At 45.0% G+C, this 25,010-nt stretch overlaps 1 protein-coding gene across 1 annotated transcript in view; it reads right to left on the bottom strand.

The window, feature by feature from the left end:
* Nucleotides 1-25,010, bottom strand: part of WDR44 (WD repeat domain 44) — a 464,168-nt gene that overhangs the window by 54,196 nt on the left and 384,962 nt on the right. Inside the window, exon 18 of the mRNA XM_069212536.1 lies at nucleotides 23,240-23,367. Within this exon, the coding sequence (XP_069068637.1) occupies nucleotides 23,240-23,367 (128 nt within the window). The remainder of the gene's footprint in view (nucleotides 1-23,239; nucleotides 23,368-25,010) is intronic.

The raw sequence follows: 25,010 nt of genomic DNA on the forward strand, positions 1-25,010 counted from the left end.
TTTGGACACTGATCTATCATTAAGGTGAAAATATTCTGTTAGTGCTTGCTGTATTTGTTCCCTGTATTGTTTGTCTTGGAGTACCACGCGTTTAGTCGCCATATCGGGCGGAGCTGGGTTTGGGGTTGGCCCAGAGTGAGCCGGAGTGGAGCATGATCTGAGATTCCCCTCGTCAGAATTTCAAAGTGTGTAAGGGCAGCGCATTCTGTGCTTGGGAGAAGTATCAGGTCTATTCTAGATTGGGAACCATGGGCTGCCGAGGTGTGAGTGAACTGTCGCTTTCTAGGATGCCGTATTCTCCAGGCGTCGCATAGCCCTGTCGCTGAGAGCCAGCCGTTGATTTCTGTCGCTAGTGTAGTCCTAAACGTTGAAATTGGTCCGGTTACGTCAAGGGCTGGATTTGGAGTTGCATTGAAGTCCCCACCTAGTATAGTACGTCCCGGGGGTAAGTCAGAGAGGAGTGTGTTGAGTGCTTGGAGCGTTTTGTTGACCAGGGGCAGGGGAGTGTAGACACTGATTAAATTAATTGTGGCTCCCTCGATTTTGCCAGTGAGGGCTATGTATCGACCTTCTTTATCTCTTCTTATCTGGATGTGTGTCATGGGGAATGTGCGGCGTAATATTATAGCTACTCCTCGTGATCCGCGTGTGAATCCTGCATGATATACTCTGTCAAACCCGCGACGGGCTAGGAATGGACAACTATCACCCAGCAGGTGTGTCTCCTGCAGCATAAGTATTTCTGGTCGATATCTTTGTATATACGAGAATATTGCGGTGCATTTGATTTTATCAAGGAGACCATTGACATTCCATGAAATAATTTGTGTCTGGTTCATGGTGGATGGGTGGTTTGGTTTTGGGTAGCTTGCCACAATGGCTGACCTCGTTTTGGGTTAATGAGATTTGTGTTTGTGAGGGGTTTACGTTATGTTTTCTCTGTATCTCTAACTTGTTTGGTGCCTCAATTGTGTCAGTAATGTTTTTAAATCCCTTGCCCTGTGTGTGAGTTAACAAATAAGAACATGAACATTGCAGTAATAGAACCGAGTGAACAATGGTCTTGAGAACTAGGCCTGAACCCCTTTGCCCCCCAACTCCCTCCCGTCCCCATACTTCCCCCCAGAAGCATCTGTCCCCCATAAATATGTGACATCTCACTTTTGTAACTTGTGAGGTGGCTTTCAACTGGTGGGTTGTGGTATTAATGGCGGTGGACCCCTCCATCGTGTCGGATCGACGAAGACTGCATAACGAATAAATAGTAGATATTTAGGTTGTTCAAGTTCAGCCTTGCTTTCATCCATTAGTTCAATTTCAGTTTCAATTTAGTTTCAGTTTCCCCCTTTGGGGTGTTCTTGGCCTGTGGCTTCATAAGGTCGGGCTGCGGGATAGATCAGTGTTTTCAGGTGTGTCCTTTGGTGTCCGGATGTCCTTCCGTGGACTTTGCTTTTCGGGGTTTTTTACAAAGTTTTCGGGAGACCGTGATTTCCTTGGTCCCGGTCGGTGAGTCCCGGTAGGGGAACTCGAGCAAGATCCTTGTCTGTCTTTTCCTCGCTGTGAACGAGTGCGCCCGCGGCGACTGGGTGGTCTTCCTTCTGAGTGGGTTGGTATTGTTTTGAGTGGTGGCCTTCATTCCAGTTTGTCTGTGTTCAGCTGGATCTCCTCTGTCAACCACATCCAGGCTGTGTCTGGCTGTTCAAAGAAGTGTGTCTTATTTTTATAGATCACCCGAAGTCTCGCTGGGAATAGGAGGCGGTATTGGATATCCATAGATCTTAGTTTTTGTTTTACTTCGATAAATGACCGGCGTTGTTGTTGGACCTCGTATGTGTAGTCTGGGAAAAGGAGGACTTTGGTTCCATCGTAGAGAAGATCTCCTTGGGAGCGTGCCTCTTGCAACACCATGTCTCTATCTTTGAAATTAAAGAGGCGGATTATTACCGGTCGGGGCGGGGATCCAGGCGGAGGCCTAGCTCGCAGCGATCTATGGGCCCTTTCAATCATAAACCATGGCGTGAGGTGGTCCATGGGTACCCAGGTTTTGATCCATTCCTCCAGGCGGGCGGCCAAGGATGATTCTGCGGTGGTTTCGGGGAGCCCCACCAGGCGAAGGTTGTTGCGTCTCGATCTGTTTTCGCCATCTTCTGCTCTCTTATGCAGTTCTGATGTGCGCTTAGTTAACAACGAGATCTGGGTTTTGAGTGCAGCTATTTCATCCTCTGCTGTGGAGATCCTGGATTCAGCTTCCGTGATTCGAGCCGTGGCATTGCGCAGGTCTTGTCGGACCAGGGTGACATCCACCCTAACTTCTCCAATTTTGGATTCTACCGCCACATGGGAGGCTTGGATCGCCTGAAGGATTGCTGCCAAGTCGCCAGATGTTGTCCGCTGCTCACCAACTCCGCCCGGATTTGGGTCCTCCGATCGAGGGCCCGTCGCCCCTGTGGTGAATTGCTCTATGCAAGTTTGTGCTGTTGCCTGTTTGGCAGATTTGTCTTTACCCATGGCGTTCGCTGTTGGTCTTGAGCTTACTTGGGCCGCCGTGTTCGGCTTTTCGTGTGTTTTATTGAGGTTGTCCTGTTGTATTTGGAGGTTCAGCGGTATTTTCAGGTTCAGAGTTGTGGTATGTTAGTGTCTAGGTTCAACCTTCCATTTGGCGGCACCTCGTATTTGGGGGGAACCGCGAAGTCACAGTGGGCGTTTATGGCATTTAATGGCCTTCCTCTTGTTGCGTATCTCTCTTCAAGATGGTTCATCGCGATGACTCCATTGCTCTTTCTTAGTGGGTTTTCTGCTGTTTAATTACTTTCTGTAAGGGGGGGAGAAAGGAAACCTTCCCCCCCCCTTCCCTCTATGTTTGGGTATTATGCCAGAATCGTGCGCTCCGGAGGAGGTTCGGTTTCGCGCCACTTTCTGCGTACCCCGTAGTACCCCTGCTTTTTCAGTCCCCAGCCGCGGCTCACCTTTCAGGGTTTTGCAGAATTGGACCGATTCGTTAGGCTCCTTCTGTGTTCCACCTTCGTTTACTACCTTTGCGTTGCCACAGGATCCCAACCACGATCCTGGGCCGGGGACCGCACCTTCACCGGGCGCCACCTCGCAGCCCGATTGCGGATTTTCTTGCTGCCGAGGCGTTTCCTTGTCTCAGCACCGGTCCAAGGTTAGGGGGGATTTTACCCCTGGTCGTTTCTTCAGTTTCTGCCGGTAGCAGAGCGATGTCAACGGGAGGGAGGAGGAGGGAAGCGCGACCGCAGGCCGCACGGCCGTCGGTCAGTGCCCCTCAGGGCCGGCTCCGCGTGCCGCATCCCCGTTCCCGGAGCTCACCTCTCAATGCCGAGGTCATTCGGCAGGCATCCAGGCACCACGAGCCGACACCGATCGTTCGCCCCGGGCCCCTCGTCCTCTGGTCTCACTCTCCGGCCGCCATCTTGGCCCGTGGTGTTTCTGACCGGATCGTTCAAAATCAGGGCCAAGAAGGATCGGAAACCCCTCTGCCGGTGTGGGGTGGGGGGGAAACTGTGGGACCCCCAGGGGTCAATCGTAGCGCGATGGGAATGGATGGCCTGTCCTTACTTTAGGCGGATGACGGAGGGGTCCGGAGCACTATTAAAGTGCGACCGCCATCTTGACGCCTTGGCCGCGCCCCCTAATACATTATTATTTAAAGAGAAGAAAGGAAGGCTACGTTTCACAAGTGGCAAATCAAATCTGTGATATCTAAACAAATATCAATTCAGAAGTCATCAATATACTGCTCAGGAATATCAATGGAATAACATTCCTTATAAAACATGTAGATCTTCTGTGTAGATGGGCTGCTGTTACCTTAAAAACTGATAAAATGCAATTTAATATAATGAGTGTCCATCATGGTCTCCTAACTTAGATGAGTACGTTATGTTAAAATAAACTGGGATAGAGCTGGTTAATATTCCCTAATTATTTCAGGTGCTGGCGGGATTGAAATATGGACTTGACTCCCAAAGACCAATTTACAAAAAGAGTGTCAACTGATAGAAGCAACAAATGTTGTCATGTGCCATCTGAGCTTTTATGACATGCGTCACAGCACATTTCTTAGCTATAAAAAACTTTTTTCAAGTTATAAGTCTTTGCCAAAAAGTATTTTCTCACGCCGAACTAGGTTTTTCAAATTAAAATATAAATTAAAATAGACCCCACAAATATACTGGATCGTTCAATGCTTTTGCTATCAATTCAGAATTTTAAGAACATTAAAGGAACCCACCAGTAATGGATCATGAATCGTAACTCACTGAATGAAGAGGACTATATCTCAAAAGCTGATGAATTTCAAATGGAACGATGAGGCAGGTAAACTAGTAAACAGTATGTCAGCAACATATTCAGAGTCTGGTGTTTTGGATCTGAGCTTATGGGATCAATAAGGTGTTAACCTCTGTCCACCCTTTCTGATGGACAGTAAACACGATAAAATACTTACTTAAATATGTGAAAAAAACGGTGGATCAACTAATAATGGTAAAGCCAAAGGTTCTCTTGGGCTAGCTGGTGAATGCTGGAAGGCAATAGCACATCAAAAATTAAAATCGCTCACTTTGCTCTCACCATAAATATTTAAGCAAGGCTGCATACCACTATCTTGTCAAGAAGATAAGATCAAAGTTTCAAAACTGATAACACTGTTAAAACTAGAAAGGAATGTCATATTCAAATTAACAGTTACTAATTTTCAAAAAGTGATAGGTAATCCAGTACCTCTAGAAAAGGTTACTTATTCAGTCTCAGGGTCATCTTTCACCATTTCTGGTTTGCACTGATGTTTTACCTACTCCTTCCTGTCCCCTAAACGCCACTTAGATTGTGGCAAAGAAATTTGTTGACTTTTTTCAATGAAACTATATTTGGGCGGTCTTTAATAGATTTGCATTTCCTTTAACTATGATTGTAAGAAATGGGATTACTAATTGGAAAGGATGACTATCCTCCTCCAGGATTAATCACAACACTTGTCAGGTTGAAACCCTTGAAGTAACCAAATTAACCGGAGGTCAACCCACTTGTAGTTATGCACAGAGCAGACAGGCTTAACTTAGAGCAATGTGTAAGAGATTTATGCAGTACTAAGAAAGTAATAAAGCTGAAATGCAACACAATAAGAATCTGAAAACAAATTGGGAAATCAGAGTAAAATGTAATAAGCAAAATGACACAAATCCAACAGAGGAACAAGAGACATGATTTTTACATTTTTTTAAGTAGAAATAGCACCAAGAAGCATGAAGTGCTAACAATAGACGTGATAGACCGGGCCAGAGAGCAATCTGATGTTGAGCATGGTGAAGCGTGGATAGGATACATCAACCAGGTTCATCCTGGTAAAAGATTTTACCTTCTCATGTTAGTGCTGTATACCCTAATCCACCATAGGATCACAAGTCTAAGCCCCTCAGGAGAGGTGCTCAGAGACTCAGAGGGTGTCAGGCAGAGGTTCAGTCCAGGTTTGATTGACACTGGTCAGTTAGGCAGCTGCAGATAAAGGCTGGTTGAAGCTTGTTGTCCTTCCTATTGCTTTAACATGAGGACAGTCTTATGACCCTTGGGGCCCACTTCTTTGTCCTGGGTACAAAAGAGGGCAGGTACAGTCATTTCACGGCTCTTCTCAGGTCACTGACAGGTTCAGTCCTCTTCTGATCTTCCTCAGGTCCAGGAGTTTTCTGAACTGAGAGCCTGGAGATGCCACATTTCACTGGCACACCTAGTGGGTAGGAAGACTCCTAGGTACACCATAATCAATGGGGTAAAAGTTCCTGTGGTCAACTCTACCCACTTTAGGCATTTTCATTATGGCAGAAGTCTTCAGCCACACAAAGGTTGGGCTCTGAGGGCTGGGGGTGTGAGGAGTGTACTATGATAATCCTAATTTGCACTCACATTTAAGAGTGAAATTGAGTTTCGGCCATCACTGTACCTCAATGTACCTACTAAACCTACAGATACAGGTCTGGCAGAATAAAGCAGGGTTTTCAAGTTACCAGACATTAGATATACAAGAATTATTTTGGCATCCTGTTTCCCTGCCTTTCAAGTGCACCCCCAGTGTGACCCAGAAGACCTGTAAAGCAGGATTTTACATTCCAGCATGGATTTGAAACTGTAATTAAAAAATAGGCCAAGTGTGATTGAAGGCTGTCTGGCTGCGGAGACAAAGTAAGGGCCCAGTCCAGGTTTCAGCAAACACTTGCCTGTGGACAGGGGAGACCTCTCTGAAGTTATTAAATTTCTCTGCCTCAAACCACTGGTCATCCTGTCAAGGGAACATAGTCACCTCCCCACACCCAGGTCGTTATTCTCCGCTATGGAGGCAGTTTCCACAGCTTCTCAAATACTAATTACTGGCTGGCAGGAGTGAGAGAGCAAATGCACCTCCAAAGGCTTTAGGTGGGAAATAAGATACTTTCTGAAACTAAGTTTACCTTACGGTTTACCAAAACTTTGACATCACCATTAAATTAGATTTCAGATAACAGAAGTTAGCATTAATAAATGTAATATGTAACTCAGTGTTTTCCTGTGGAACAGAAGGCCTTGCTACAGTGAAATTGCTTGAGGGGCTTTGTCACTGTAAAAACATGTTTAACATTAAATTCCTATATGTCTTACTTTTAAATACCATGTGTCCTGCCTTATGGGAAATTAGGCCCAGATAGGAGAAAATTATAAATATTTAAAAGGAATATGTTACTTACCCTGTAAGTATCAGTTCGTGACATGCAGTGCTGTAGATTCACATACTCTGCATGCTCCTGGCATAAGTGTTGGATCTGGAAGTGTGCAGGCTGTTTTTCTTAAAGAAACTCTTTCAAGTCACGAGGTAGAGTGACTTTTCCTTCTTGGTGATACTGTGCATGGGCATAGACTACATTGTTTTCCCGCAGGAGGGTGAGAATGGAGTGTAGGTTAGGTGTAAGTCATGAGATGTCCCTGGGAGAAAGAGAAGAATAAACTGCAACAGACATGTATCTGGGGAAGAGGGTGGGCACATTTGAATCTACAGCACTACATGCCACAAACAGATGCTTACAGGGTAAGTAACATATTCTGCTCGAGGTATGTGTGGCTGTAGATGCACATGCTCTACATTGACTGAAGCAGTTCCTCTCAAAAGTGTGGGTGTTGCAGTTCTTTGCTAAATAGTACACAGCACAGCCTGACCTATACTCCCTTGCAGGCATGATAAAACATCCACACAATAATGTTTGGTGAAGGTGTGTGGTGTGGACCATGTAGCTGCTTTACATATGTCAGCAATGGGAATGTTTCCTTGAAAAGCCATGGATGCTCCCTTTTTTCGAGTGCAGTGTGCTCTGAGTGGAAGAGGTAATGGTCTCTTGGCCTTAGCCTAATGAGTTTGAATACACTTTACTATCCATCTGGCTACTCCTGATTTGGATATAAGGTTGTCTTTACGTGGAGGTGAAAAAGTTACAAAAATATATTTTTCTGAAGGTTTTAGTTCTATCAATATAGAACAAAAGGGATCTTTTAACATCTAATGTATGAAGAGCTGTTTCCTCAACAGAAGCTGGCTGTGTGAAAAAAACTGGCAATTCAATGGCTTGGTTAAGGTGAAACTGGGAAACCACTTTAAGGAGAAATTTAGGTTGGTGCAGAGAACAACCCTGTCCCTATATAGTCTAAAGTAAGGTTTTTCCCAGGTTAAAGCTCACAGGCTTCAACCTGGGAAAACCTTTCTTCCAGGCTCACTAACATGTCTAAGTGAAGTGATGGCAACTAAAAAGGCCACTTTCTAAGATAGGAACTGAAGAGGACATGAGTGAAAGGGTTTAAATTGAGGGCCCAACTGAGGTCCCATGAAGGTGCGGTTGGAACCGGTGGGGGTGTAGCTTGTTTGAGCACCTCTATTAAGTCACTTGTACTTTGAACAAAGAAAGGAGTTGCCTTTATTGAAGATAAGCAGCCGTTACAGTGAGATATAATTATATAGATGTAAACGCTATCTCAGCATTTTTTAAGGGACACAGGTAGCACACAATGTACACTGGCTTTGAAATGGTTGATTTGTTTTGAGTGACAGTAACAGACAAAAATGTCCACTTTGCTGCATAGCAAACTTTAGTGGTAGGTCTAGGGGCCTCCTTAAAAACGTCTATACATTCTTGTGGCAAATTAAGGTAACCAAATTCTTTTTACCTCAGGAGCCAAATTGCTAGGTTGAGGGGTTTGGAATCTGGGTGTCAGATTTCTCCATGGAGTGAGAAGGTCCGGCCTGTTGGGGAGCTTCTTGTGGAGAACTACAGAGTGGTCCAGTAGTGTCGTAAACCAGGGTGACAAGCCCAGGTGGGAGCTACTAGGATCATTGTGAGACATTTGCCTGAGTTCCAGACCAGAAGTGGAAGGAGAGGGAGAGGAGGAAAAGCTTAGACAAATGTCCCTGACCAAGTCACTCAGGGTGCGTTGCCCTTGAATAGTGGATATGGGAATCTGGAGGAAAAGGTTGGGCATTTTGTGTCTTCTGCAGTTGCGGAAAGGTTTGTGTGAGGGAACCACCATCTGGGGAAGTACGAAATTAGGATTTGTGGGCGGAGATCGCATTTGTGGACTTGTTGCTGCATCCTGATCAGCAGGTCTGCAAAGTCATTGTTCGTGCCTGGGAGATACTCTGTTATCAGGTGAATGTTGTAACGCAAAGCCCATTTCCAGATGGGCCGTGATAATTGTGAAAGTTGCAGTGAAAGTAACCCCCCGACACTCCCCCACCCTTGTTTTTCTATATAATACATGGCTGTGATATTGTCCATCCGGACTAGGACAACCTAGTGAGGTGAGGAAGGAAAGCTTTCAAGGCTAGGTGAACAGCTTGAAGCTCAAGGAAGTTGATATGGTGACCCTGGTGCTTGGTGTCCTGTATCATGAGATCTTTCATATGTGCACCCTATCCTATAAGTAAGGCGTCTATTGTGAGAGTAATGTGGGGAACAGTGTCCAGAAGAGGCTGCCCCATCGACATGTTGTTTGGATTCCACCATTGCCAAGAGTGATAAGTTTGGCGGTCTACCAACCCTAGATTCTGTAAGTGACCCTGTGACTGGGACCACTGATAAGCTAGCCATTCCAGCAAGGGATGCATGTGTAGATGGGCATTGGGTACTATAGCAATACAGAAGGCCATCATTCCTAGAAGATGCATGACTGTCTTCAATGTTATCTCCTGGTTTGGCTGAAAATGAGGTAAAAGGTCTGAAAATTCTCAACTCTAGCGGAATTGGGATAGGCTAGCCCAATGTGTGTTCAGAATTTAACCTAGATATGGTTGTATCTGTTGCGGTTGTATATGGGATTTGAGAACATTGATTGTGAATCCCAGGCTGCAAACAATGTCTATTGTTACCTGAGTATATTAGTGGCATTGTTGCTGGGTTGTGGCTTTGAGAAGCCAATCATCCAGGTAGGGAAACACGTGTATTTGTTGTCTGCGGAGATAGGCCGCTACTACTGTCCGACATTTGGTGAAAACTTGTGGTGCAGTCGTGACCCCGAATGAAGGGACTCTGAATTGGTAGTGTTTCTCATTCACTATAAACCTGAGATACTTGAGATGAGCTGGGTGGACTGGTATGTTCAAGTATACGTCTTTGAGATCTAATGTAGTCATAAAGTCACCCTGATGAAGAAATGGAATCACTTCTTGCAGAGTGACCATGTGAAAATGTTCTGAAAGAATGTATTCACTCAGTGGCTTTAGGTCTAAGATTAGCCACAGAGAGCTGTCCTTTTCGGGTATGAGGAATTATAGAGAGTATACTCCCCGACCTTGGTGCTGGAAAGGGAGTTCTATTGCCCCTTTGAGAAGGAGAGCCTGAACCTCCTGTTTGAGTAATGTTTGATGTTCTATTGAGATCCAATGATTACGAGGTGGAATGCTGGGAGGTGTGGTATTGAGCTGTAGACAACAGCCAGATAGGATAATATCCAACAACCACTGGTGTGCATATGTCTCCCGACAGATGGTGTGTGATCGAAGAGAAAGCGAAGTGAGTCACCGTTTGCTGGTGGTGGTAGCACCACTTGGGGAAGCATTTTTGCCTCTACCTTTGGTGGTGTTCTCTCTACAGGAGTAAGCCTTTGTGGAAGAGTAATGGCTCCGGCCACGCTGGTAGGCGGTGGAGGCTTCTGGGGTGGTGGTCTTTGAGTCTCCACGATTTGTGGAGTGGCAAAATGAGCCCCTAGATGTAGAGGTCTGAAGAGCTCCCATGGACTTCCCTGTCTCAGTGTACTGTTTATTTTTTGTAACATCTCATTAACCTGAGGGTCGAAAATATGTTTTTATCATCAAAAAGGGAATTAAGAATGTTCTGTTGGACATCAGGCGTGAAGCTGGAAATATGCAGCCATGCGTGTTGTTGAAGAAAAACACTAGTAATAATACTCCTGGCTGCTGTGTCAGCAGAGTCAACAGCACATCTAATGTACTTGTATGAAATTAGTTTGCCTTTAGCAACTAAATCTTGCCCCTTTTCCTGTGCTCATCTGCTGGAGGAATTCTTCCCTCTCACACAGTGAGAACTGTCCTATCGTGCTAATAAGCTCATGGAATTGGCAGTGCGCCACTGATTTGCAGATTGCGCTGCAAACCGTTTACTCACAGCGTCAATTCTTTTGCTCTCTTCATTGGGTGGCAGAGTGTCACCCGACGCTTGGGAATTAGCTCATTTTCTAGCACTTCTTATCACTAGAGAGTGAGGTGGTACTTGGCTTCGTATGTATATTGAGCCTGAGGAAGAGGGTTTGTACTTTCTGTCGACCCTGGGAGTGAGAACACGTGGCCTAACAGGGTCCTTTAAGATGTCTTCAGCATGGCAGATCTTGCCTTTTAACTTAGGCAGGTACTGGGTGCCTCTGTGAGTGGAGAAGAGTGTCTGAAATAAGAAATCCTGTTCTAGTGGTTCCTTATCTAGTTGTACTCCATGAAAATTAGCCACTCCTGCTGTAAGCTCCTGGTATGTGGCTGAATCATCAGGAGGTGATGAGGGTGCTGGGTACAGGTTCGGGTCTGTATGCCCTGATAGATCTACATCATATCAGTCCCACGATTAAGTGTCTTGGAGAACATGAAAAGAATCATCTGCAGGGTTGGGGGGGATGTCATCTCCAGGGGAATCTTGAGGGGGGATATCTAATGGTTCTACAACAGAGTGTGGTGAATGAGGCATGTCTGGTAGAGGTGGTGGAGGCGGGATTGGTGGTGGGGAAGGTGGTGTTGGAAGCAAAGGGCTGGTGGCCTTGTCCAACTTCTTCCGTTTGGATGAAATGGGTACACCCAAAGCCTCCTGAGATTAGAGTTGTCTCTTGGAAGATAGTGGCTAAGAAGATAGGGGTTTCGCCAATATGGTCCCAGTTTTGGCTGAATCTGGAACTGTTTATGTTTAGAGTCCATTCTTTCTTGCAGTTTGAATGGGCTTCACAGCAGTTTCAACATTTTTTTTTGATGATGGCAGCTCTGAAGCTGTTTTTGTTTTGGCACCAAGCAGTCCACGGTCACATGACCCTAGAGGGAGTGGAGGCCGTAGAGGGTGCTGGCACCAAAGCTTTCAGCTTCGAGTGGTGTTTCGACGCCGAGTCTGAGGGCGGGGCGTCCGAACTGGATGCTGGGTGCCGACCATGGCCTACAAGCAGTGGCGGTCAAAAGCCTCTTGATATGGAGGCGTATTTTTTTTAGGAGGTTCGACTCAAGGCTGAGGAGTAGGGAGCAGCGTACTCACCAGACTCCATTGATATGCTGGTAATCTTAAACTCTGAATTGGATTCCGAGATGGCCTCAATGGAAAAAGCCTGCTCTTCAGCCACCAAAGCCTCTGGGTGTTGTTTCTACTTCACGTACTGATATTCGAAAAGTGGTCAGGAGTCTCGTCGGCAAATCTTCGCTCCATCTTGAGGCGGTGTGCCCGATGATCACAGAGCGTTTTCTTCTAGCGAAAAGCTCAAAAGCCTTCACAGTCAGCTTCTCTGTGGTCCAGGGAGAGCCACTGATTACCGAACTGAAGAGAGTCAGTCTGAGGGTACTTTGCATGGTAACACGGACAGAATTAAAATGGCATTCATTCCATCACTGGGAGGGGCACTGTTTAGAAAACGGATCCAGATACGAAGAAGGAAGGCCCTGAAGGGTGAAGCCCCTCGATGGACCCCAACAAATTTGATTAGACTCGATTGTTTCTCTATGTGCATAGGAAGAAAACACGATCAATACCAATACGGAACCTGAAGAGAGATCCAGCAACAGTTTTGACTGACAGTGGTAGCACAAACGGCCAAACCCAACGGTGGAGAAAAAACAATATAACAATGAAGTTGAAGCCCATGTGCAGTGGCAACAAAAAGGTCACTCTACCTTATGACTCGAAAGACTTTCTTTGAAGAAAAACAACTTGCACACATCAGGACGCAACACTAGATGCCACACATGCCTCAAACTGAAGGTTTTGACTTGTCAAAAGGAGTTACTTTGACATACTAAATTTGCAGTTTAAAATCGCAACAGCCAGGCTAGCAGTGGTACTCCTGTAGTAATGTAAGCACTGTAACTGTAGTAGATGGTGCAATGGGTGGTGCAGTCCAAAAGTGCCACTTAACGTAAAGAACCTGCGTACCTCTTGTGCCATATAGTAGGGACTTACAAGTAAGTTAAATATGTAATTAAGGGGATTCCAGTTTCATTATGTTTCAAGGGGGAGCACAGGCACTTTACCCCTGGTTAGCAGCAGTGAAGTACACAGTCAGACAGCCAACAAAAAAGGCTGTTTGTTGTTCCCACTACTTTTTTGCATTGTTCTATAAGTGACAGTTTCTAATATGCAAGCTAATATCAGTATACCAGGTTTTCCACTTGGACCAATATTTGTAAAAACACATTTATAAACACAGTACATTTTTGTCTTACAAGTTAGAGACACATTGTATTCTTGAACCACCCAGATCCTCAATTTATTGGCACCTCCTCTGGGTATATGATCAACAAAGGATAAATTATGGTGTGACCCACGTCACATTCTGATAGTGAATCAGTATTACAATTTGCAAAAAAGCTAAATACCCACGAGTAGTTATCCATGAAAATAAATGATATTTGCCATTTAAATTATTGAAGTAAGTGGTCGGAGGGGTCAGAGAGAGAACAAAATATCAGATTAATTCTCTACCACTTCAGTAACTGGTAAAATGAAAAAAACAAAATGATTATTGTTCAAAAAACATTATTGTTCCAACATCTTTGTGGTTATGTCCCAACATAATTTATCAACAAATTAGAATATAGAATTATTAACTTTATTTTATGAGGCAAGACACCTTGACTAGCTAGTGAAAAATCTGGTTGCATGATTCAAGGAATGGGATACTGACATCCAAATTGTAGACATCTATTTATGGGCTGCTAGTAAATAGTTGTCTCTCCATCCTCTTTTGTCATGTGGTTATGTGAGTCTGACTGAGATGCTTCAAATGATTTGACAAGAGTAACTAAGTGTCTGACATGGGTCTGCAGCCAGGCAACGTTTGGATTTTCTCCAAGGATAAGAAAATATCTATTTATCTAACAGTCCCCAGGCTCCGCTAAGGGGTGTAGAGACATATCTGTGCCCCAGCATGGAGTCATACGCTGTTTGGAATTTTTGGAGACAAAAAAAAAAAATTCCAAACAGCCACCCGTTTTCTGCTGGGGTGTAGATATGTTTGTCTACATCCTAGAAAGGAGCTACCTCGTAGATGTATTAATAAGATAAAAAAAGCAAACAGTCTCTGGCTCCTTGCTGTGGCACAGATGTGATTGTCTGTGCCCCGGAAAGGAATCTGGCACTGTTTGGGTTTTCTCTTAGGCTAAAGAAAATCCAAACCAGTGCCTGGCATAGAGGCACGGCCCCTTCCGCTCCTAATGCTTCTCTGGGAAAGCACTGAGAGACAAACGGGCTGAATGAAACTGAATCTGAAAGTGGGGATATGAAGGTCTAGTAGATTCCTCTTATAATCCCCCACCTCCTGGTTCATTTCTTCTGTTGGTGGGGAGGGAGTTTAGGATGAGCTGGAATGCTCCCCCCCCCCCCTCTCATCCACCAATATTCCTCCCATCCACCCACCAACAGAACAAAAGTGGTTTATGCTGGTGGGCATGATGAGGATGGAGCTGAGGGCCATATCAGCTTCACCCACCACATCTGTGTTTGGATGGACCCAAGAGGGCAAAGCGAATCCCTCTGAAACCCATCTGATAAGTATGCAGAATTTCACATTCGTATTAAGGAGACATCCCAGGTGCACCTGTATACTCCTTCCTACCAACCCCAAGGCAATAAAAAAATGGTCTCCCCCATTAGGGGGGACAAAATATTATTATGTTATTTAAATGGCCATTGAGTGCAGTGGTCCCTCAGACCTTCTTGATTTCAATGTCTCTTATGGGTGCCTTGTGGACACTGTTTCATGACAAATATAAATATCAATAGAGTAATGAAACAGTAAACCTGGCGATGCCAAAGCAGAGAATATGCCAACTACACAACTCTTGACTACACCAGTGTTAAGCGTTTTCTAATCTCCATTAGTTACATAGAGGGGCAATTAGCTGCATACCATTTCACAGCCCCTTACACCTCCAAGTTGAAGTCCGTGCTGAATTTAGAAACCGATTCCAAACACACTTCTTAGACTGCTTTCAAGTGTAAATGTTCTAGGCAAGTACAAACTTCCTGTCACAAAATCATGACTAATTTTTGAGAGAATACTTTTTGAGGGTAAGCTTGTAGTAGATAAAAAGGTGCAATTTTTATTAGTAACTACAATTTATCCTTCCTAACATAAGCTCTTTAACTGGTTATGAAAATGAAAATGTCACTTACCCAGTGTACATCTGTTCGTGGCATCAGTCGCTGAGATTCACATGGTATGCATGAGCTCGCCATCTGGTGTTGGGTCGGAGTGTTACAAGTTGTTTTTCTTCGAAGAAGTGTTTTCGAGTCACGGGACCGAGTGACTCCTCCTTCTGTGCTCATTGCGCATGGGCGTCGACTCCATCTTCGATTGTTTTCCCCGCAGAGGGTGAGGTAGGAGTTGTACTACAGTAATAGTGCCCGCGCAATGAAAAATGTAAGTATGTACCTATTAAAGGATTAAATAATATATATACAAATGTACAAAATTGAAGGTAACTTCTGAACTGCTACAGGCTTCCGGGGAGGTGGGTGGGTCCATGTGAATCTCAGCGACTGATGCCACGAACAGATGTACACTGGGTAAGTGACATTTTCAGTTCGATGGCATCTGTCGCTGTAGATACACATGGTATGCATAGACTAGTAAGCAGTTAGTTCCCCATAAGCGGTGGTTTAGCCTGTAGGAGTAGAAGTTGTCTGAAATAGAGTTCTTAATACAGCTTGACCTACTGTAGCTTGTTGTGCGGATAGCACATCTATACAGTAGTGTTTGGTGAATGTGTGAGGCGTAGACCAAGTGGCTGCCTTACATATTTCCTGCATTGGGATGTTTCCTAAAAAGGCCATTGAAGCACCTTTTTTCCTTGTTGAATGTGCCCTGGGAGTAATGGGCAGTTGTCTTTTTGCTTTAAGGTAGCAGATTTGGATGCATTTAACTATCCATCTGGCTATACCTTGTTTTGATATTGGGTTACCTGCATGAGGTTTTTGGAATGCAATAAATAGCTGTTTAGTTTTTCTGATGTTTTTTGTTCTGTCAATGTAGTACATTAATGCTCTTTTGACATCTAATGTATGTAGTGCTCTTTCAGCCACAGAATCTGGCTGTGGGAAAAAAACTGGTAGTTCTACCGTTTGATTTAGATGGAATGGTGAAATAACTTTGGGTAAAAATTTTGGATTAGGTCGTAGGACGACCTTATTTTTATGTATTTGTATAAAAGGCTCTTGTGTTGTGAACGCTTGAATTTCACTTACTCTTCTTAGAGATGTAATGGCGATGAGAAAGGCAACTTTCCAGGTTAGGAATTGTATTCCGCAAGAGTGCATGGGTTCGAAAGGTGGGCCCATGAGTCTTGTTAGAACCACGTTTAGGTTCCATGAAGGAACAGGTGGTGTTCTTGGTGGTATAATTCTTTTAAGCCCTTCTATGAATGCTTTGATAACTGGTATCCTATACAAGGAAGTTGAATATGTAGTTTGCAGGTATGCAGATATTGCTGCAAGGTGTATTTTAATAGAAGAGAAGGCTAGCTTTGCTTTTTGTAAATGGAGCAAGTAATTTACTATATGTTTTGGAGTTGCGTCTAGTGGTTGTATCTGATTATGATGGCAGTACCAAACAAATCTTTTCCACTTACTTGCGTAGCAGTGTCTAGTGGATGGCCTTCTGGCCTGCTTTATGACTTCCATACACTCTTGGCTAAGTTGTAAGTGTCCGAATTCTAGGATTTCAGGAGCCAGATTGCTAGATTCAGCGATGCTGGGTCCGGGTGTCTGATCTGTTGGTTGTGTTGCGTTAACAGATCTGGTTTGTTGGGCAGTTTGATGTGTGGTACTACAGACAGATCTAGCAGTGTTGTGTACCAGGGTTGTCTTGCCCACGTTGGTGCTATTAAAATGAGTTTGAGTTTGTTTTGACTCAATTTGTTTACTAGGTAAGGAAGGAGAGGGAGAGGAGGAAAAGCGTAAGCAAATATTCCTGACCAGTTCATCCATAGGGCATTGCCTTGGGATTGCTTGTGTGGGTATCTGGACGCGAAGTTTTGGCATTTTGCGTTCTCTTTTGTTGCAAATAAGTCTATTTGTGGTGTTCCCCAGAGTGTGAAGTAGGTGTTCAGAATCTGTGGGTGGATTTCCCATTCGTGGACTTGCTGGTGATCTCGAGAGAGATTGTCTGCCAGCTGATTCTGGATCCCCGGAATAAACTGTGCTATTAGACCAATTTGATGGTGGATTGCCCACTTCCATATTTTTTGAGCTAACAAGCTTAACTGCGTTGAATGTGTTCCTCCTTGTTTGTTTAGATAATACATCGTTGTCATGTTGTCTGTTTTGACAAGGATGTATTTGTGGGTTATGATTGGTTGGAAAGCTTTTAGTGCTTGAAAAACTGCTAATAATTCTAGATGATTTATATGCAGTTTTGTTTGATGTATGTTCCATTGTCCTCTTATGTTGTGTTGATTGAGATGTGCTCCCCACCCTGTCATGGAAGCATCTGTTGTTATTACGTACTGTGGCACTGGGTCTTGGAAAGGCCGCCCTATGTTTAAATTTATACTGTTCCACCATAGAAGCGAGAGGTAAGTTTGGCGGTCTAGCAACACCAGATCTAGAAGGTGACCCTGTGCTTGAGACCACTGTGAGGCTAGGCACTGTTGTAAGGGCCTCATGTGCAGTCTTGCGTTTGGGACAATGGCTATGCATGAGGACATCATGCCTAGGAGCTGTAGTATTGTTCTTGCTTGTATTGTTTGGTTTGGAGACATGTGTTGAATGACCCTGTTGAAATTGTGGATCCTTTGTGGGGTTGGCGTTGCTACTCCTTTTGTCGTGTCTATTATGGCTCCTAGATATTGCTGTACTTTGCTTGGCAGAATGTTTGATTTTGCAAAGTTGACGGTGAACCCTAGTTTGTAGAGGGTTTGTATGACTTGATTTGTGTGGTTTGAGCATTGTGTGAGCGAACTGGTTTTGATTAGCCAGTCGTCTAGATACGGGAACACATGTATTTGCTGCCTTCTGATGTGTGCAGCGACTACTGCTAGGCATTTTGTGAATACTCTTGGAGCGGTTGTTAAACCAAAAGGCAATACTTTGAATTGGTAATGTATTCCTTTGAATACAAACCTTAGATATTTCCTGTGTGATTGATGTATTGGTATATGGAAATATGCGTCCTTGAGGTCTAGGGTTGTCATGTAGTCGTGTTTTTTGAGCAATGGTAACACTTCTTGTAGTGTGACCATGTGAAAGTGGTCTGATTTGATGAATGTGTTTACTACCCTGAGGTCTAGAATTGGTCTCAGTGTTTCGTCCTTTTTTGGTATCAAGAAGTACAGTGAATAAACTCCTGTGTTTATTTGTGTGCTTGGTACTAATTCTATTGCATTTTTTTGCAGTAGTGCTTGAACTTCTATCTCTAGAAGCTGTGAATGGTATTTTGATAAATTTTGTGATTTTGGTGGTATGTCTGGAGGGAATTGCATGAATTCTATGCAATAACCATGTTGGATAATTGCTAGGACCCATGTGTCTGTAGTTATTTTGTCCCATGCTTCGTAATATTGACGTATCCTCCCCCCCACTGGTGTTGTGTGGGAGGGGTGAGTGACGTGTGAGTCACTGCTTGTTGGTAGTGGTTTTGGGGCTTTGAAATCTTCCTCTATTCCTAGGGAATTGCCCCCCTCTATACTGGCCCCGAAAACCTCCCCTGTACTGTCCCTGGTAGGTGGGCGGTGCGGACTGTGAGGTGCTAGCTTGTGTGGCCTGACCCCGAAACCCTCCTCTAAAAGGTGTTTTGCGGAAGGTGTTATAAGATCCTCTGCTCTGCGGGGAGTAGAGTGCGCCCATGGCCTTGGCAGTGTCAGTGTCCTTCTTGAGCTTTTCTATGGCTGTGTCGACCTCCGGACCGAACAGAAGTTTTTCGTTTACTGGCATGTTAAGCACTGCCTGCTGAATTTCTGGCTTGAATCCAGACGTTCTGAGCCATGCGTGCCTACGGATGGTAACCGACGTATTAATGGTCCTTGCGGCCGTGTCTGCTGCATCCATGGAGGAGCGTATTTGATTGTTGGAAATGTTTTGACCCTCCTCAACAACCTGTTTTGCTCTTTTTTGCAGATCTTTTGGGAGATGTTCAATGAGATGCTGCATCTCATCCCAGTGGGCTCTGTCGTATCGCGCTAGCAGCGCTTGTGAATTTGCGATGCGCCACTGGTTTGCTGCTTGGACAGCAACCCTCTTCCCGGCTGCATCGAACTTCCTGCTTTCTTTATCTGGGGGAGGTGCATCCCCAGAAGTGTGTGAATTTGCCCGTTTTCTGGCAGCCCCTACCACCACAGAATCTGGTGGCAGCTGAGAGGTGATGAATACAGGGTCCGTAGGAGGCGCCTTATACTTTTTGTCCACCCTAGGCGTCACTGCCCTACTTTTAACTGGCTCCTTGAAAATGTCCTTTGCATGGCGTAGCATGCCTGGGAGCATCGGCAGGCTTTGGTAGGAGCTGTGGGTTGAAGAGAGGGTGTTAAATAAAAAATCATCCTCTACTTGTTCCGAGTGTAGTTCCACATTATGGAATAGTGCTGCTCTAGCCACCACTTGTGAGTAGGCTGTGCTGTCTTCCGGTGGTGATGGCCTAGTTGGGTATGTGTCTGGGCTGTTATCAGACACCGGTGCGTCGTACAAGTCCCACGCATCCTGATCTTGGTCATCGTGGCTCATGGCGGTGTGAGCTGGCGAATGTGACGGGGTGTAAGTTGGCGAAGCCGGAGTTACAGGTGGAGGCGAGGGAGGAGGTGTTACCTTTTGTGCTGTTTGTTGCTGAGGAGTAAACTGAAGCGTTCTCTTTCGTTTGACAGGTGGAAGGGTACTGATCTTCCCAGTCCCCTGCTGAATAAAGATACGCTTTTGCGTGTGATCCACGTCAGTGGATTGCAGTTCTTGTTCAAATCTATGTTTCTTCATTTGTGAAGACATAGAATGCTCTTCAGTATAGGAGCCTGAAACAGGGTCTGATGTCGCTTTTTTCGGCTCCGAAAACCCTGTTGATTGTTTTTTCGGCTCCGAGGTAACCTTCCTCTTTTTCTGTGCCGAAAATTCTTGGCCTCTATGGTCTTCGGCGCCACTGTCTCGGCGTCGATCCGTGTCGACACCGAACTCTCGGTGTCGATGCTTCTGTTTAGCACTCTCTCGGTCCCGAGGAGGCTGCGTGCCGGTGTCTCGACCGAAGTCGGACGATCTCGACACTGAATGGGCCTTTTTCGGTGCCGATTGTTGGTCACCGAGAATTTGGGTGGAGCCATGGCCGGTTGGCAGTGGCGTCCCCTGGGCCTTCTTTCCTTTTTTAAGTTCTGATCTCGACGTCTTACTCACAGTTTTTGTAGAGTCTAGCTCGTCGGAGTCTGAATCCTGGATGGAAAAGGATTCCTCCTGTTCCTCTTCTGTCTCGAACTGTCGACGCTCCTTTGGCGTGGACGCCATCTGCAGTCTTCTCGCTCGACGGTCGCGCAGAGTTTTTCGGGACCGGAACGCCCGACAGGCCTCACAGGATTCTTCGCTGTGCTCGGGTGACAGGCACAGGTTACAGACCGAGTGTAGGTCCGTATAAGGATATTTGTTGTGGCATTCGGGGCAGAATCGAAACGGGGTCCGTTCCATCGGCGTTGTTCTCCACGCGGTCGGGCCGACTAGGCCCCGACGGGGTGCCGAAATCTACCCCGAAGGGCACCGAAGCGCTTCGATGTTCAACGCGTCGTCGTATGTGTCTATCTCGAACCGGATCGCAACGATACCGTCGAAAATCTTCTGGTTTCAGCTATCTTTCCGTTCCGAAACTCGGAGCGACAGGAACACGTCCGAACCCGATGGCGGAAAGAAAACAATCGAAGATGGAGTCGACGCCCATGCGCAATGAGCACAGAAGGAGGAGTCACTCGGTCCCGTGACTCGAAAACACTTTTTCGAAGAAAAACAACTTGTAACACTCCGACCAAACACCAGATGGCGAGCTCATGCATACCATGTGTATCTACAGCGACAGATGCCATCGAACACATTAATACATTTCACTATTCTTTCCAGATAATCATGTTTACAAAAAAAAAAAATTTTTCAAGACAACATGGATTTATAGAACATACATGTCTTACCCGATTCAATCTATTTTTTTTAACATAAAAAGATGTACAAGTTTGGTAAATTGATGCCATAAATGAAACACCGCATCCTTTTGTGCTGTGGTTGTTCAGAGGCAGGTGCGACACCCTATAATAAGCCTCCCCCTTTCTCTCTTAGTGGTTGAACTTTGCTGCATCCCAGCCACGAGGATGGTGTGACCCTACTCAGGAAGTATCACAAGCAGCAATGCAACCGAAATTAAAAAGTTTTATACACTGCAAACAAATGTTCAAAGGAGTCACGGTGCTAATGGGATTACTCCAATGGGAGGAAAACTGATGGAACTAAAGAGTAAAGAATATAGGGTTCCAGAACCTCTATTAAAGAGTGAAAAGCTAGTTTTGAAGGCCTTTCAAAACTTAGTGTGAACAGAGTCCCACAGTGCATGGGAGTAACGATTCACCCGTGTGGTGCTCACCGGCCACAAGGCTGGTGGGGAAAAGAACGCACTTGACAAATGTGTCCAAGCCTCTTGAATTCTCCTCCCGGTGAGGTGGAATGGAATGCGTTGGGCTGATCTTTGAGGTTGAGGCATGCACAACCTAGCTCTAAAGGAAAAGAGTGCAGGAAGAGGAAGGCTTATGTCACCTAGATCAGGGAAATGGCATAGGACAGTCATGAGTGCACAGGAGCCCTTGTGCAAGGTTTAGCCAAGGCCCCCAGGGGAAGTCTGAGAGGGTTTCATTAAAGGGGAGCAACGCCTCATCCGAACCAACTCCTGGGTGGAGCATCTTTTTCAAGACATTGGTCTTAACCTTCACTACTAGCAGCTGCAGGTCAAGGACCTCCACTAGCCTTCACATCACGGTGCTGAAGTATGTGCCTTCTTCCGAAAATAGTTAATGAGGGAAAAGAATGCCAGAGTCCAAGTGTCCAAACCACTGGCATAACCCAGCTCCTGGTAACAGTTTTCAACTGGATCAGTGTCCTAATCCATGGATCCAAACAATTTCTTCTCATTTTCCCCGTAGGGGAGGAAGGGGCTATCAAGTGGCAGGAAGTCCGAGGGTTGGTAGGGTCTGGACAGCGCAGGCAACAACATCAAATGACGTGGCTCGGACTCGGAGACAATGACAGTTTTGACGCTGAGTGGTGCAGGCACGGAGGGAGCATGGGTGAAAGATGTCATCTTTGGCAGGGGTGGATCCAGGAGGTCCAGCTGGCATCAGGGCAGCCCTATGGCGGTAACCCAGTCGGGGCACCATGTGGCTCCGTGGAGCCCAAAGGCAATGTCAGAGGGAGTCGGTGCCCAAAAGATGGTGTGCATGGTGTCATTGAACTCTTAATTGGCTGGGAGTCCCTTCTGAGAACTCGGGGTGGCACGGAGCAGGCCTGATGCTAGTTCCACAGGTGGAGTGCATGAGCGGGACCTAGAAGCACTGAGAGAAGCTGAAGAACGATTCAACTTCTTTTGTGCTTCTTTTACTTACCAAACTTAGAGGAAGAGGTCGGAGTGTTAAGACAACACCTGCAGAAATGGCTCCGAGATCTGCCTTGAGAACCCGACCAGGAATGATGTGGAGCCTTCTTCATTTGCAGAGGCATGAGCTTCATCACCCATTTGCAAATCGTCTTGGGCCCATCGACTTGCACGAGGAGCAGGCTTGACCAAAGCCACCAGAGAGAGACAAAGTAGGGATGAGACACGACACAGACATCCGCCTGTGACATGCCCTTCAAGGTTTAAACCTTGAAGGTTTCGTAGGTAACATGTCCCTAACACACTGGGAGCTGTAGCTCACAAATAGTTGACAAAAAGGTCGAAAAAATGGTAAAAGAATGACCAAGGTAGCTTGCCGGATCCATGCTGTTTGATAGAAACAAGCGGATAGTGGGCAGGGGTGAGGCTTATATGGGCACCACAAAACCCTTTCCGATGTGGACCCTGTCAATGCCACCTACCGGCATGCTGAGGTACTGCTAAAGATTTTCCAGATCCAGCCTAGGACCTGGGGAATATTCTAAGGTGAGGAATCTGTGGTCTCTTTCAGAAGTGTATGTTTCAGCATATTTCAAAACAGAAGAATCCATTCTAGCCTGCTGTGAGGCAGCTCTCAGATGGTTGATAAGGTGGAAGTACAGTATTAAATAGTACATGGAAAAAAATGGGGTTCAATACACTGGAAAGACTCAAAACTGTATGGGCTCATTAATTGAGCATTTAATAGAAGAAAAAAATGCTATTAAGTTGATCACTTGTTATTCACCCATTGTAAACAGTTATAAGTATTTAAACAAGAAACATTTATTTTAAATCCTGACTGAACTTTGAAAAGCTATTGCAAATCACCACGGTATTACAACCATAACATATAAAAAATAAGTACATTTAGAAAAATCATATTTACCTTTAATACCTTCCCAGAAGTCATTACGATCTCTTCTTACTGACGTGAATTTGCTTAAGTCGTGATAAGTGTTCCAAGTATATACATATTTATCCTCAGAACCACTGACTATGTAAGTATAATCGTGGCTGAAAAACAAATGAAAATACCAAATTAACCGACTGACATAAAGACACGATTTTACTTTGCAAATGGACTTTAAAGTCACTGTAGAGTTAAGAAGCACAGTCTGAAACACACTCAACTGTCCCTCAAACGAAAGAACAGCGTCACAGGAAAGGGTCCTGAACCCCAACGCAGTAAAAAAAAAAAAGCCCTCCAACCCACTGGTAGGCAGTAAAGACAGCCATAATTGATGTGCAGTGGCCTCCCACATGCTTGGGCTGGTGCTACTGCACCTGTTACAGTAAAGACAGCTGCGCACCCGGAACTACATGTAAATAAATAAGAGGGAGTACAGACTATTTGCTATGGGCCCAAATATTCCTATCTGTCCACGAGGAAATCTGAAGAAGGAAAAGTGCCTTAGTGAACTAAGAAGGCACCACCATGTACAGGCCTTTAACAATGCCCCAACATTTTCTTTGGATATGTGAAGATTCTGCACCCCAGCAGAATCCGTTACGAAAGTCCTTACAATATGGCACTAGAAAAGAATACACGCATTGGAAGAATAGACTAAGTTAAGTACACAGTGAAGAGGTAAATACACAATTTGAATTAGTTTTTTTAAGGATGTGAAGATACATTTTACTGAATAAGAAACGTAATGGCTTAAAGGGCACCCTTTGCCCCAAAAGAAAAACGGGTATGACAGGTGGAAAAATAAATGTTTGTCAAGAGGAAAGTTTTTTAATTAATTTAAGTAAAGAGGCATCAGGTGCAAGCACAGGCGCAAGTACCTGTCCACTTTTTTTTAGTTACAAAAGGTGCTTCATCTAAATCCGGAGATGGATACTTTACTGGAACCCGGCTGCTAATCTACTGTTCGGCTTCTGTTGTAACCCAAACACAACTAAAGCTGAGCCTAAAGCCCTCTCACGAATCAGCGACCAAGCAAGGTAGCCAAATACATTCAGTGTTAAGTATCGAAGCAGTTCCAGAGGAACTCTGAGATGCAACCACAGATCCCAAGAGACAAATAGTGAAACCGGTAGCAGGAAGCAATATAACGAGAAAACTAGAGGCAGACAGAGGCAACTATGGACAGAGACAAACACTCAGAAAAACACTCGGAGAAAGACACCTAGAGGCAGTGGTTGAGAGAGACACTGGGGAGAGGGACAAGGTGAAGACATTCACCTAGACAAGATTGATGGCCGTGTAGCAGGCCCCAGCCATCAAGTATCCTCACACAAGTGCACTTCTATCACGTAAAAGAGCAATGTATCGAAGCAGTGGGAAAATTAAAGATTTTGATTAAATAGGTCATGCCACTCATCTTTACTAAGATTTCTTGCCCACTACGCTACAAATAAATAATCTTTAGTCCAGTAGTCGAGTTCAATAGGGTACCTAACAAGGACTACAGATGGGGGTCACCTATTTTGTTAAATACTGAATGGGCAAGACTAGGGAATTCAAGCCTTGTTAATCAAAGCAAAATCCATCCTTCAAATGTCGGTGGATAGATCAAAATAAAACTGAATCATCTGTTTACTTGCCCCTAACATCACAATCCCTTTGACCGAGCAGCAGATGGAAAAGAGTCATCAACAAGCGAGTGATCCAGAAGCCAGGAACGTCTGGCATGGATCATGTACAAACGACA

Source organism: Pleurodeles waltl, chromosome 2_1 (genome assembly GCF_031143425.1).
Source record: "Pleurodeles waltl isolate 20211129_DDA chromosome 2_1, aPleWal1.hap1.20221129, whole genome shotgun sequence".
Lineage (NCBI taxonomy): Eukaryota > Metazoa > Chordata > Amphibia > Caudata > Salamandridae > Pleurodeles > Pleurodeles waltl.